Raw genomic sequence first — 15660 nt, forward strand, 5'->3', positions numbered from 1 at the left:
ATGATTGTGTGTGCGTGAATGTGTGTGAGTTTGTGTGTATGTGTGTGTTTCTGTGTGTGTGTGCGTGTTGCGTACCGGAGGGGAACCCTGTCTCTCCGCACAAACCGAGAGACTGAAGCCCGGCTCGGAGCATCAATGAGCGGAGGACAGGAGGATGCGGACGGTGGTCTGTGACGGATCTACCAGGCGTGTGAGAATACGGAGGACATGATTGTGAAAGCTGCATTCATTGATTTTATTGTCGGTATTGTTGGATTTTTTTTTCCACCGAATGAATGTGGATGTGAAGAGAGACCTGCAATGGAGCGTCGATCCAGCGCGTGAGATTTGCTGTCCGTCCGTCTGTTTGTAAGCTATTATCCCAGACAATAAGACACGGAGATTAGCTATTAGACGTTTTGGCACCTCATTATTTCTGTAAGTTTTTAAAGGAGGCTTTGTTTTTAGCTACATTTCTTTATGATATGATCAAGAAGCCATTCTGAATTTGTTATTGATGATAAAGGAATTACTGGTTACACAATTCCTATGCAGACAACAGGCCATTAAAGGCACCATAAGGATTTTTTTTATTTAGACAATAAGTACTAGGACTTTCTGTCTGACAGAGAAGGCAGTCATGTCAAAAAATAAGAGCAGTGAGTCAGTGAAGGTGGTAGTTCGATGCCGCCCTCTCAACCGGAGAGAGGAGTCCAACGGGCCTGCTGGGGGCATCATACAGATGGACCTCCGGCTCGGACAGGTCATCCTCAGAAACCCTCGAGCACCAGCCAGCGAGCCCCAGAAAACATTCACATTCGACGCCGTTTACGATGCTAACTCCAAACAGAGAGACCTCTACGACGAGAGCGTGCGACCACTCATAGATTCAGTTCTCGCAGGGTTCAATGGCACCATATTTGCATATGGGCAAACAGGAACTGGGAAGACGTACACGATGCAGGGAGCCTGGTTGGACCCAGAGAAACGCGGTGTGATTCCAAATGCATTCGACCATATCTTCACTCATATCTCCCGCTCGCAGTCTGATAGGCAGTATCTAGTGCGGGCATCCTACCTCGAGATCTACCTGGAGGAGGTCCGAGATCTTCTGGATCCTAACCATGGCAGTGCCAGGGCCTTGGAGCTTCGGGAAAGTCCAGATTCAGGGGTGTATGTTCGTGACCTCACATCATGTGTCTGCAAGAGCATAAAGGAGATTGAGGAAGTGATGAATGTGGGGAACCAGGCAAGGGCGGTTGGTGCAACAGACATGAATGAACATTCCTCTCGATCCCACGCCTTGTTCCTGATCACAGTGGAGTGCAGCCAGCCGGGTCCTGATGGGAGGAAACACATCCGAGTGGGACGCCTTAACCTTGTGGATCTGGCTGGAAGCGAGCGCCAAGCCAAGACTGGTGTCCAGGGTGAGCGCCTGAAAGAAGCCGCCAAAATCAATCTTTCCTTGTCTGCACTTGGGAATGTGATCTCAGCGTTAGCTGATGGACGGAGTGGTCACGTGCCGTACCGGGACTCCAAACTGACCCGGCTCTTGCAGGACTCTCTGGGTGGGAATGCAAAGACAGTCATGGTTGCCACTTTAGGCCCTTCTTCGTTGCACTACGACGAGACCCTGACAACCCTCCGCTACGCCAACCGAGCAAAGAACATCCAGAACCAACCAAGAGTCAACGAGGATCCCAAAGATGCTCTACTGCGAGAGTTCCAGATGGAGATCGCTCGGCTCCGAGCGCAGCTCAACCACAGAAAATGGAGGAGCAAGCAGAAGAAAGAGGGGCTAGTGGACGAAGAAGGATGGGAGAGAGATGAGGAGGAAGACACAGATGGTGAGGATGAAGGTGTGGAGGTGGAAAAGGAGGCAGAGGAGTATGTAAAGCTGGAGGAGCAGAGGTTGGAGAGGGAGAAGGACGCCATCAGAGAGGACCAGTTCATGTTAGCCGAGGAGAAGCAGAGGCTCTTGGGAGAGAAGGAGAGGATGATGGGAGATCTGAGGAAGGAGCAGGAGGCCACTGAGCAGCTGACTGCCAAGTACAAGGTGAGAATTCCACCCTGTGTCATACAATCATCCTTTTATTCACTGTATTTTGAATGGAAGAGACAAATACAAAATATAAGAACATTCAGAAGGGTCATGAAAACACAGATTAGGACCAGCAAAAGGAAAACACCAACCACAGATTAGTAAAGACAGACCCTCATGGTTTTATCTTCCTCTTCCTCATTACTCACACACAGACACACACTGACACACACTCACAATCCAGGAAGTAAGATTAAAGGCATGCGGTCTAAGGGATTATAATGTGTGATAATCCCATGAGCGGTTATTAAGTGACATTATAGACGGACACATTGGGATCTTACAATTTAATTACTGGTACATCTCGGTGTGAATGTACGTGTATCACAGAGCTCTGACACACAGTATTAAGACTTCATTACATACAAATCATGCCTCTATGGCATCAACTGTGACTTACCAAATATTAATGACAAACATTAGTGAGACAGGTATGCTCTACCTCAAAGGGGCCCTCCAGCAACTGTGTTATGTTCTGCCATGAAGTTGGGTAGCTTGTTGGAGTCAAATGAGGCTAAAATATTCAGACATTTAGGGTTTACTTTGAGTCTAGTATGTAATCAAAACACTGGATCCTTCATTTCCCATAATGCCACTTGATTACATCTCCTCATGGTACAGGTCCAATGTGAAACTCCATGTCCTAAATGTTCTAAAGCAAGTGTCCAAGTCCTGAGCCAAGAAACCCTAATGTCATGACAAAGAACTGACCATGATGGCATCATTATGACTTCACTCTGATGACATCATTTATACATCATCAAGGTTTTTTTTATACAAGTAGGGAGCCTCCTTTAGAGCCAAAACTGAGGCTAAACAGTACTTTTAGAGGCTAGTATTTTAGTATTGTACAATTCCATTCCTTTGTTGTATTTTTGGTTTCATGCGCCAGATGTTTTCAATAAGTGTTAAGTCTGAACTGTAGGAGGGCCAGTTTAGCACCTGGACTCTTCTACTACAGAGTCATGCTGTTGTAAAATGTAAAAAATGTAGTTTGGCACCTGAAAAGACAACGTCTGGATGGCAGAATCTGTTTTTCCAAAACCTGTATTTTGTTCAGCATTAATGGTGCCATCCCTGATGTGTAAACTACCCATGCCATAGACACTGCATGCATCCCCATACTATCAGGGATTCTGGTTTTTGAACTGGGCGCTGATAATAAGCAGGGTGGTCCCCCTCTTTAGAGCAGTGGATGCAGCATCCATGATTCATATGTTTATATATAGTTTCCTCTTTGCATGGTAAAGTTTGAACCTGCATTTATGGATGCAGCAACAATCTGGGTTCACAGACAGTGGTTTTTGGAAGTGATTTTGAGTCCATGCAGTGATTTCCAGTACAGAGTCATGACTATTTTTAATACAGTGCCACCTGAGGACCAGAAGATCACAGACATATTCTGCCCAGTCCCTTTTGTACAGAAATTTCTTCGAGTTCTATGAATCTTTAAAGGGTATTATGTACCTTTGATGATGAAATCCTCAAAATCTTAGTATTTTTATGCTCAAGAACGTTATTCTGAAATAGCAGAACTATTTGCTCAGCCAGTCTCTGACAGGTTGGTGAACCTTTTTAAGTCTTTACTTTTGAAGGGGCCAAGCCTCTCTGGACTGCCCTTTTTTATTCAAAGTCATATCAGTAACATTTACAATTCAACCTAACAAGTAGAGAGACTTTCCTCCTGGTTTTCTTTTTAGAATTACACAACTTTTTCATATTTTTTACTTGTCCCTCTGCCAACTGTCTCGAAATGTGTCACTGGAACCAGATTTAAAATGAGCTCATATTTTTCATAAAACAATAATATTTTGTAGTTTCAAAATTGTATATGTTTTTGTATTCCATTTTTAATTACATAAAGGCTTTGCATAAATTGCAAGCCATCAAACTCGATTTTTTATCAACATTTTGGAAAACATCAACACTGTTTTGGAGTTAGGTGTAAATTTCAGTGCTGAGGCAAGGCATCTTTTTTTGTCCTACGACTCTCTTTTCAGCCTCAAGACTCCATATAAAACAGTAGTTTCACCTCATAGAGAGTGAGAGTTGCTGGTCTACCTCTGCCTTGATTTGTTTTAATATTAATGCTAACCTTTATGAATAAAAAATATATATACAAAGTATACTTTTAGTAGATTCCCTTTGTGTAGTGCTTTGTTTGAGCATCATTTGTCATTTAAATCAGGACGCATCTTACCAGAACAATTCAACATTAGACTAAGTTTCGCTTGCTCTGTTGTTCCTCTGGCAGTTATTGAGTGTAAATATTCAATACCAACTAACCCTTATGTGAAACTAAACTGTTCACTGACCCTTGTTAAAATTGAGTGGTGCTAGATCTCCATCAGGAAACGCTGACGTGTCACTTTAACAGCTTATCCAAATGTCTCCAGCACCAGCACCTGTGGTTCAGCTGACAGGTGCTTTGTGTGTTTCTGTACCTGCTCCTTTTTTCTATGGTCTGATTCAATGTCTCGTGTCCAGACAGGAACTGGTGGCCACTGTAGCTTAAAATGTCAGCTGTCTCACACACACACACGCTCACACACACAGAGGCTCACACATAGAGGCAGCAATCAAAGACCGAGAGCTGAGAGCAGGGCTGCATTAATTACTTGCTCTGATTCATGCATATCCAGTCAATAAGTCATCCGTGCAGAATGACTGAGCGACTACAGTCCATAGCACTGCAGCTCCAGCCTGCACCATCACAGGAGACACTGCTGGATCAGCTTACTGAGCTGCAGCAAACTGCCAGAGGCTCTAACATGAGGATACGAGAGGATGAAGAGATATATTCAGTGGGAACAATAGAAAGACAGGTTAGACTTGGGAATAAAAAAACACACTACTGTCCTTTTTTTTTATTTTGGGGATGATCTATGAATTTTTGACGTCCTGCCTTCTGGAGAACTTGCTATATTAGGATGTGTTAATGTAAAGTGCAGTCAGTGTAGGAGGAAAGAGCCAGAAACAAGGGGCTCTTATTATAGAGGGATAGTTTCCACTTCGGAAAGGGTTATAGTAATACTCATGTCTTAAAATAAACCCTGCATTGTTGCTGATTTACAGTACACTCTGGGCTTCTGTTGGTAGAAGACAAATGGACCAGTTTGCCTCCCACCACATGTGATTTATTCTATTAAACATTAAAACTAATGATAGGGGTTTTTTTGTCCTTGCATCCTATGCCAAACTTAATATTGTCTCTATTTTAAATATTTATCTAAGTCTGTTGGTTGGTGTTGTTTATTTGACATGGATGAAGACAACCAAAGTTAAAAAATAGAGGAGCCAGTTTCGAGGCTGTGGAGCAAATTCCTCTTTTAACTTTGACATTAGATTTCTTCTTTTAACCCTCCTTTTTGTCTGTGGTTGCGTCTGCTTTTTCAACTTTTACAACAAAAAAACACATCACACAATCACAGTTTGAGTCCAGAAGTATTAGTGTTCCCCAATAAATCCAACTCAGCAGTGCAGAAATGTTTGAGTACTATTTGTTGTGCAAATGTCCTGTCAGAAGGTAACTTGTGTTTATCAATCAATTAGTTTGCATTGTATTAGTTCAAATTACCAGTATAATTTAGTCTTTGCAATTTATTTCAATTTATTTCAACTGCAGTAACCTCCTGTGATGTAAAGGTCCCATGTTAGAATTCCCATGATACATGTTTACAGCCTGTTTCAACAAATGGTTTTGGGCTATAAGGCTCATTTCATTTTAGTTCACACTGTACAGGAGGTGATTTTTATTTTACATAACCCATCTGTTATGATAATATAAAGGCTAAGAGTCATACATACATTTGCATAATGGTTACTTTGATGGACAGGCAAGCATGTTGCAGCTGTTAGCTAGGAGACTAAAAACCCACCATAGCTCCTGGCAGACACAATCAGTGGGTTTTAAAGCTCCTCCTTAGAAACCAGTGGGTGACGTCACTGAGACTAAGTCCATGTTGTATACTTTCTATGATAAATACATGTCATTATACAGACCTGGGCACACATCTGTTAATCCGTTCATTTTATTAATAATAATAATAATAATAATAATACATTTTATTTATAATGTACTTTTCATTTCAAGAAATCTCAAAGTGCTTAATTATCTGCGTTACTTAAAAATGGAAGTTAGCTTGAATTTTTTTTTTACGAAAACCTTATGCCAAACTCAATTTTCTTTGACACTGTCTTTTTGACGTTGCTTGACTTCACTCCCACCAACCATCAATAAAAAATGCCAACCTTGTGCCAACAGACTTCCCAAGAGCAAGGACAGGAGAACCCCTGCCCAACATGAACCAATGTTTTGTTTTGAAGTCAAGGGACATAGAAAGTTAACTTCCGTTATTCTGAGAAGAATTAGTAGATTAACTGTTATCAAAGTTAATGGAGTTACATTTTTGATTTCTGTAATTTTACAACCACAAGAAAAAGTCTGTAAGTATCTTAAAACTACAGAAATACTTGTGAGCTGTATCAAAAGGCATTTTAATTTTACTAGCATCATCATTACTGACTGTTTCATGGTTTATTTCTTCGGGACAGATACAATAAACATACACAAACAGGAAAACAGCCACAACAGCTTCTGCTCTCTAAGTGAAGGTATGAGGTTTATGAAAACCCCATGAGACTGAGTTAATGGACGTCCTCACTGCCCTTCACACTGAGTGCTTTCATCTACATTTCCGTGTTAAGTGTGTCGTATTTCATCACGTTTTCCTCCGAAGCACTGCGGGTGTAATGGTGTTTTCTGCTAAACCGAGTCAAATCTTTTGTGATCCCACAGCACAATTCAGCGGGTGTTTGCGGCTGTTTGTGTGTGTTTGTGTAAATGTGTTTGATGCTGACTGGGTGTCTGCTGAGTGATGTCAGAGTGTAGAATCAGCAAAAAATCCTCCTCCTCCTCCTCTTTTCCCTGCTGAGGAGGAAGATGGAACATGTATGAGGTGAGGAGGCATTTCCTGCCTTTGAAGCATCAGTCTGTTGCCGTTGATTCATACCTATAAAACAGTGTTTGTAATGTGACATACAAGATCAGTTTCTGTTCCTAGATGTGAACATTGTGAGTTTAGGCCCATTGATATTGTATAATCTTATTTATAAGGATCCTGTGAAGAGTTTTCAGCTGGTTAGGGAAAATAACCAACATAAGTAATGATGCCTCGATATGACCAACAAAAGCAAAGATTAGTGATACTTTTGTATTTCATTTTTTTTTACATTAGGAGTATAAAACAGAGCAAAAACGATAACATGGAGTTTTGTAAGAAAGCAAAAGAACAACATGTATTTGTATGTTACACAGGTGTTTATAACTTGAATTAACAGATCTCAACATAAGAGATGTTTTGGAGAAATGTTTGGTGTCCACTTGCGTTGGGCTTACTGAAATTCGGTTTTCTAGAGCTCCAAAGAGAAGGTTTTCTATTCTATTTGAAAGATTTTATTAATTGTATCATACCAATCTTCTATTGAGTCATAGACCAAAGCCATTTATTGGTTATTGCCTCAAGTTGCTCAGTTTCAGTGAACCCATAGAGCTCCATAACTGTCCCAAATCCTAATAAAAAAAATCAATGACCCACTGTTACAGTGAATGATATCACTTTATTTTTGTTACAGTAAACACACACTGTAGTTCAGTTTAGGACAATTCTTCACTCACCATCCTGCTGCCCCAAATACTCACTAGAGCACCAAATGTGTCTTAATCGACAGCTGACAGTATTCCCCCAAAATAGCACTATTTACTCCTGGATGAGTCTCATTGGCTAAAAAAAAAAGCAGAACACAGCAGTTTCAGAAAATGACCAGGTCTGTGTTAAATGTTTATGGGATAATGTATAGTGAACGGATGGTTATGCAAATTGGAATCCTGACATGAAGGGGTCCTGCTCACCCTGTCGGGATTTAATTTGTATAACCCCCTGTTCACTACACATTATACTGCTCATTACCTGGCTACCAACTAAAGACATAAACAAGTTGACTTGATTTAATGATGATGTTAATAGATTTAAAGATGATTTAGCCAAAAGAAAATAGTCCCTCCAATTTCACAGCCAGTAGTGCTTATGTGTTTCAATTCACAGTCAACATGTTTACCCAATTAGAATGCTAACAGAAACCAATGTTTTTTGCCACAGTGTCAACAGGCTGAGGTGAAATTTGCCAGAACTGATTGATCTGATATAATGTGTCGTGTGATCAGGTTGTCCCTAGTGTTGCTTTTGCTGTTGAGGATTGATCACCATTGTTATGGGGTTTTGACCAATCAGAATCAAGTATTTAACACAGCCTGTTAATAAGTAAGATACTCGTTATCTTTAGTAGAAATGAAACTACTCTCCGTTATTTCATATATCCCCACATCAAATAATGGCTTTAAACTGAGGATGTAAAATGCAGTCTAAGTTGACCTTGTTATTAGAATATCTTGAATTTGTTCACCGTATTAGCTTGTAAATCTTTGAACGCCAGTGTTTTTCATGTTCAAGAGGTATATGTTTGGTAAAAGTTATACCATTAACAAATTTAATCCTAATGATGTTAAAAAAGCAGTCATTTGTCATTTATTTTCCTTATTAGTTTCTATGAGATTCCCATGATCCCACAACACTAACAGTTTAATCAATGAACAAGCTCCAACAGACTCTGGCCCAGCTTTCCTCTGATTGGCTGATTCTTATAACAGCCGACCAATCACAGAAAGCAGCCTGAAGGTTCCATTTTCCTCTCTTTCCCTGCTCACCAATTGGAAAGAGGTTGCCAGGCAGAATCAAAGACATGTAGAGGGAGGCAGGAAACATGGAGGAAAAGAGCTCAGACATAACCAATTATAGATAAAATCAAATTGAAAGGAAATAGAATCCCGTCTCCTCTTCCTCCCACTCTCTTCTCTGATACATCCACACACACACGCACAACAGATGGAAGTAGGTCAGGAATGGTGAAGCCTTGTGAAGCTATGTTGGGTCAGCTGGTGTTTCTGCGGGGTGCTGTTAGCTAACTGGCCTCCAAGGTGCAGCGCTCCATCTGTGGACTGCTGTGTGGTCATGTTGGTGCAACTGTTGGTGAGGTGCCACCAGCTTGAATTTACATGACAAATGTGAGAGCCTTTATTCAGAGGCTCTATGTGAGACAAGATAAATGTAGTACACCTGTTTATTATGAATGTGTGAATGGATTGTGGGGGTCAAAAGTTCCACTAGACGTATGAATATCTGATAAAGAGCATAAATTAGCCTATAGGTATTTAGATTTAATGATGATTTAGCTAACAGTCTATAACTTCAAAGCAGTCCTGTAAAGTAATGTGATGACAGTCAGAGGCATTTAGTCTGTCACATTTCTGTTCAGTGTTGTGCAAGTTCTCTCTAAAAATGAAGTAGCTCAAAATTCAGTTCACACAGATTTAATGAACTAGTTCATGCTCATTTTTTTAAGCTGCTCCTGAATTCTATTTAGGTAAAGCCTCCTCTGCTAAAATCCCCAGCCCTCGATCAGTTACAGTATCTAAGCTAAATGGATTACTGTACTCTACTATAGAATCATAGAGAGATATTAAGTTTAAAAGCCAAGAAAATACCAATTAAACATGGAAAAAAGTCTGCAGCTTTAAAGACGTAGAAACACATATATAACTATAATTTGTGGGTTTAATATTTAGCAGTAAGTTCTGACTTTAACATTCAAACACACAAGGAAAATCTGCCTCGTAAAAGACAATGTGGATGAGATGGTTATAACATAGCCTAAAATGGAAGGTTTAAGAATAAAGAAACACAAAATTATTGAATTATTGAATTTTGATTCTTTGATTCTTTGATTCTTTTGATTCTTTTATTCTTTCAATGACCACAGCCAATCTGGTGGAATTTGTTTTCAGTTTAGCTGCAGGTTCCAAAATAACATTTAACAATAGACATAGAAACATAATTGTACATGTAGACGTAACATTTCAAAAACAAGAAATACAAGAAATACAATTATTCTCCATTCCCAAAAAGCTACACTTCCTTAAAACCACACGTTATTTTCCCACTGGAGTCTGTCCTGATTTGTTCATTTATACTAGGGATGCACTGATCCTACTTTTTAGGTCCCGATATCGATACCTGGGCTTTGGTATCTGCTGATACCGATACCAGCCGATCCGTCGAAACATTAGCGCTGCATATGGTGCAAGTTTCTGGCAGAGTTGTTAGCACAAGAAGCGTGACATGCACCTAAACTGCAGAGCCTCTGTAGTTATCTTCCATCATGCACCGCCGGGCAAAAATGCATAGACCGTCCGGCGCTGATGACGTAGGAGACGCACATAGCTGTTGTAAACACAGAAACGCATAGAACTGAGATGAATAGATCTGCCATATAGATCGGCACTATATATCGGCCCCTTGTCACCGATATCCGATCTAGCTTTTTGAGTCCGATCTGGCCGCTATCCGATACCAGGATCGGATCGGTGCATCCCTAATTTTTACTCCTTCAAATGTTCACTGGGTTTAGCTTCATCAACACTGCAAACTACTTCTGAATTGCTAGCAACATGAGCTATGCCCAATGCCTGCCAGATGCCATAAATCTGACTACAGCTGCTGTAAAACACAGCACTCAGTAACTCTTGGTCACTCTTGTTACTTCAAAGATTCCCCCCGCAATGCGAGTGGCCATTCACTGTCTCCAGAGTGAACTAAACTTGCATTCATGAGTCGAAAAAAAAGAGCATTTCAACAATGTTTTGCAATATATGAGCGCATTCAATGACTGCATTCATTTTAGCACGTTTATGCACAACACCGTTGTTGTTCATGTCATTGCCCTGGATGTTTGTAAATGCAGAAGGATGAGCTTGATGGCTGAGGGTGTTATCAATAACTTTAAGATTTCAATGAATTACACAGGGTCGCTCTAATCATTTGTCCAAACAACAGTTTTGTAATAATACAAGTTAAGTATTAAAATAGTGACAAGAGAAACAGTAAGATCCTCACATACAGTATATGACCCTTGATAATAATGGTCAACTTTTAGTTGGTCTTATGCGCCCTGTGGTGGAAAGTAACATTTTTAACAAAGCTCTTCATACGTTCACCATCATTAGAATAAAGCTATTTAAAAGAAGTCAAAGTACTTCAAACTGTGAACATACTCCTGTAAACTGGCTCATCCAGTCGTCTCTGTTATGAAACAGTCGCAGGTTTGAGTACAGTCACTGATGTGAGCTCCACGCTGAGCAGCAGTTTCCCATGATGAGGCTACTGTGTGTCCGTCCCCACTGTGGACTATTCTTAGATCCTCTTTTCTGGGTCACAACTGCAACATATACTTGAAAGTTGCCTCCTACTCCCTGTCTCATTTTGAGGTAACTGTAGGTCGCATAAGAAGTGGTAAAGTGTCTATAAGCTATATAATTTGACATTGGTGAAACACCTTGTTCCTTTAGCTGTCTTGCTGTCTCCGTACGATACATCTCTTGCTCTTGTCTTCATCTTCAAAAGGTGTTCATTACTTGTACTCAGCATTTTCAGACATCCTTCTACCCCTCCACCTGCCTTTTCCACCACTTGTTTGGCAGTTTTCCTAATTTCTTAAGATTATATCCTAGAGGAACAGCATGATAAATAGGACAGATTCATGAATCTTTAATTGAAAGCCTGGTTGAAATATGGTTAGAAATCTGAGCATATTTTACTCAGGTTGCAGAGTTTTAATTATAATATATGTTAACAAGGTAACTGTATTCACTCAGAGAGCTCTGAAGAGGCTGGTGGCTAAAAATTAAAGACTGCTCTTCATGGAAAGTTGCCCGGACAAAGAAGCTGTGTGGGACATCCTGAGCTCTTTCTCTCCACTTCTTTTAATATTTTCATTTCTGCGTACACTTTGCATCTTCTGCAAACAGAGGAGGGCAGCGTGGCTCAGCACAGAGTGGTGGTTGAAACTAAAAACAAGCATACTATTATCATTGCAGTGAATGCATCTTCCAGTCTTACAGTAGCTGTGTTGTTTTGCATTAAGGATTTTTTTCCCTGACATCCTGCCTGCTGAAAATTGAACCAATCAGAAGTCAAGGAAGAAACAATACCCATTGCCTCATGGGAAATACTGTCAGTATAACACAAACACTTAAACAGACATGCAGCACACACACAAACTAGCTTTGCACATTTATGTACACACTAACATACATGCAGAAGCTTCATGGGTAGAATGACTCTGTTTCCTGTTTATGTGGCTGCTTTCCTGTTTCATTAGAGGAGGAAAATGTCTGGGCAGAAAGATGGAGGTTGTGTGTGTGTGTGTGTGTGTGTGTGTGTGTGTGTGTGTGTGTGTGTGTGTGTGTGTGTGTGTGTGTGTGTGTGTGTGTGTGTGTGTGTGTGTGTTTGTGTGTGTTTGTGTGTGTGTACTTGTGCCTAATGAGAAAGAGGGCTCATCGCTGCTTTCCTTCTTTCAGCATGGAAGGCTGCATCGCTGAAATATTGATGAATCTGCTCTGTGTGTGTCCATGTGTGTTTGTATATCTGTGTGTGTGTGATTGTGTGTGTTTCCAGTTATGGGATCAGCAGACAGAGCTGAACCATTTCTTTGGAACAATACGCACTCCTGTGTGTCTTGGGAGATAAACACACACACATACACACAAATGAAAGTGAAGAAGAAAAGTGCAGGAAAAATTCAATATGTAAGATGTAGATGGTGATTTTGGACGTCTGACAGATGTGATATTTTTGTTAATGTAACCGCTGTAGCCTCAGAGAAATGTGACAATCAATTATGAAAACAGCTAAACAATTAATCCTGGCATTTTCATCCAAGCTGTGCAATTCTTTTATATAAAATGGCAAAAAAGAAATTTACTTTTTTGTCCACCAAGTTATCTTATTGTCCCTGTGAGTCTTTAGAAATCATGATAGAAAGACTTTTGAAAACAATTTAATTCAAGGCTGTAGAATTTTGCTTGACGGTGAACTCTGCACCACATTACCCGAAATGCATCCCATCGTCGTACAAAGTTGCTGAAGCAAGAGAGGCCCAACATGTGAACTAACAGTGGGATGTGTACACACACACACACACAGTTCTGCTCTGCCCTGCCTGCTCGAATGCTGTGAAGTGATCCCGTCTCAGCTCTTAAACTTCTCTGGCTCTTCCACTGATGCCGGCACAGTAGGGGACAACTTGGTCTCACCATCATGACTCTGTGACTTGAACACTGAAGGCGAGATGTTACAGGAGCATAAACATCCCGCCTTGATCTAACAGTATAAATTATAAATGTGGCTTTTGTGTCCGTGCACTTTCCACCTTCTTCTTCTTCCCTTGATCTTCTTCAGGTTAATGTGGGCTTGTGATCTCTCTATTCTGTTTGATAGAAACAAGAGATGACTGACAGAGAGTGGTTGGTAATAAGATTTCAGGCTGTAAGCTGTGGCTCTTTGAGTAGTTTTTGCATCGACCAGGACTGATGTGAAACAGATTCTCAAAGATGGCCTTTGCCTCTGTCTTACACGCTCAGTGTCTCCTTATCTCCTTCTCTCCTTTCCCCCCCCCTCTTCTTCTTCTCCTGTGTCTCTGTCTGTTCCCAGCAAGCTTTCTGTCTCCCCCCCTGCACACACTTGAGATGTTGTCGTCACTTTGTATTTATAAGGCGGTCGCTCCCAGCAGACCGGGGCCTCACTGCGATTGGCTGGCTGATGCGGATGAGCCGTCTCAATATGCAACTCTTCCCGTTCTCTTTGCTTTCCCATCAGGAAGCGGATCAGTCACAGCCAGAAGAATTTCAGCTCACACTAGAGGGCAGATTATACGAACAGACACAAATATGTAGACTGGCAAACGGGTGCACTCACAAGCTCTAGGAACGGGGTGATGCAGTGAGGAATGTGTCTCCCTCTTAATCTGTTGAGTGGCCTTCTTGCAGCTCAGACAATATGGTTTCAGAAATGTTTTCCTGATATCTGGGCTAGTACACAATTAGTGTGAGCATTGACCCCCTTATTACACTGCGGGCCAATCTGAGAGTTTAAATCTGCATGAAGCACAAATTGTTAGAAATAAAACCTGCTTTATTGATCCAGCAAACAGAGCAGGAGGACAGGAGGGTTTAATATGACATGACAAACTGAAGCCCTGTGTGACCTTTAGAGAACAGCAGACATCCTGACTGCACCTGTCTGTGTGTGTGTGTGTGTGTGTGTGTGTGTGTGTGTGTGTGTGTGTGTGTGTGTGTGTGTGTGTGTGTGTGTGTGTGTGTGTGTGTGTGTGTGTGTTTTCACGGTCTTCATGGATGCCAGGAAACTGAATTATAAGTGGAATGACAAGTGAGTTGTATTTCATGAGATTGAAGGTCATCTGGCCTCCACACTGAGTCATCCCTGCTCCTCTTCCTCCTCTCATGTCTTCCTCTCATTTTCACATCCATAACATCAGCTCAGACGTCAAATACTGTACCTAGACCTGGACTACACAATCATGATACACTCAAAGAAGCTGGTTAGTTTGTGTTGGTCATAAGATTTGAAATTCTGGTGTCTTTTAACCCCTGAACTCATCACTGCAGCACAAGTTGAATTATGAAATTATTACCTTTTAATTTGGTGGAATGTGAAACAAACGCAAGGCAGGATTTCATTTGGAGTGAAATTTAAAAGGAACACATCTGGCATTTATGACTTTCAGGGGGAAGGGGCTTTCTATCAAAAAACAGGAACCTTCTCTGCAGCTTGAGTATTGTGAAAATATTCATTTTTTTAGCAAATCAATTGAAAAAAAATATAAATAAAAAGTTGCAAAAAAATAAATAATTTTGAGCACAAAAAAATTGCTCCAGTATCTGAAAACTACAAAGGCCCCACCAGTGACATTTAAACTTAAAGAAAAGAATGGCAATGAAACAGAAGTTTGTGGCCATGAGATAAATAAATCGCGACCATGAATTAATTATCCTGTGGCCACACATTTCTAAATCATGGCCATGAAATAGTAGCTCTAAGCCACATGGTCATTCAATCGCAGCTACAAATTAATTATCTTGTCACCACAAATAACTAAATTGTTGTCATGTTCATGGCCCACATTTTTTTTTTCTCAAATGTCAGTGGAGGTACTCTGTAGAAAACACTAGTTTGTAAAACTATGAAAGAGTATTAAAGTAGTATTAAAAGTATAAAGTAGAGTATTAAGATTTAAACTAGTACAAGACGCTGACTCGGCTAATACCATCTGTTCTAATACCAATAATTCACAAACATGTTAAACAAAAGTTACCTTAATTCAGTCTTTCTTCTTAGCTTTGTTTACCACTGTTTTAAGTTTAGCACATTTTGGGAAACTGAGCAGCTAGCTAAGATATACAACATCAGTTTGATTTTTGATTTGGATTTGAAAGTGTTTATTTCAAACATGTCAAAAAAATAAATACAAATAAACAAAAAGACATACCCCCCCCAAAAAAAGCAAACGTTTCAAACAATGCAAAAAAAAAAGAATCAAAACAAAGCTGTTTCAGAACTAATATGAATTCTGTAACATGTCCGAAAAGGAGTGGGAAGAAGTAACACTTA

General features: G+C 40.4%; 1 protein-coding gene across 2 annotated transcripts in view; it reads left to right on the forward strand.

Moving 5' to 3' along the window:
* The window catches only part of LOC117823969 (kinesin-like protein KIF3C), a 27461-nt gene continuing 11801 nt past the window's right edge, over nucleotides 1–15660 (forward strand). The window contains exon 1 of one of the 2 annotated variants that reach the window (XM_034699275.1): nucleotides 1–2035. In XM_034699275.1, coding sequence (XP_034555166.1) covers nucleotides 620–2035 — 1416 coding nt within the window. In that variant the 5' untranslated portion in view covers nucleotides 1–619. The remainder of the gene's footprint in view (nucleotides 2036–15660) is intronic. The other variant, XM_034699274.1, reaches the window with a different exon arrangement.

Source organism: Notolabrus celidotus, chromosome 13 (assembly GCF_009762535.1).
Source record: "Notolabrus celidotus isolate fNotCel1 chromosome 13, fNotCel1.pri, whole genome shotgun sequence".
Taxonomy (NCBI): domain Eukaryota; kingdom Metazoa; phylum Chordata; class Actinopteri; order Labriformes; family Labridae; genus Notolabrus; species Notolabrus celidotus.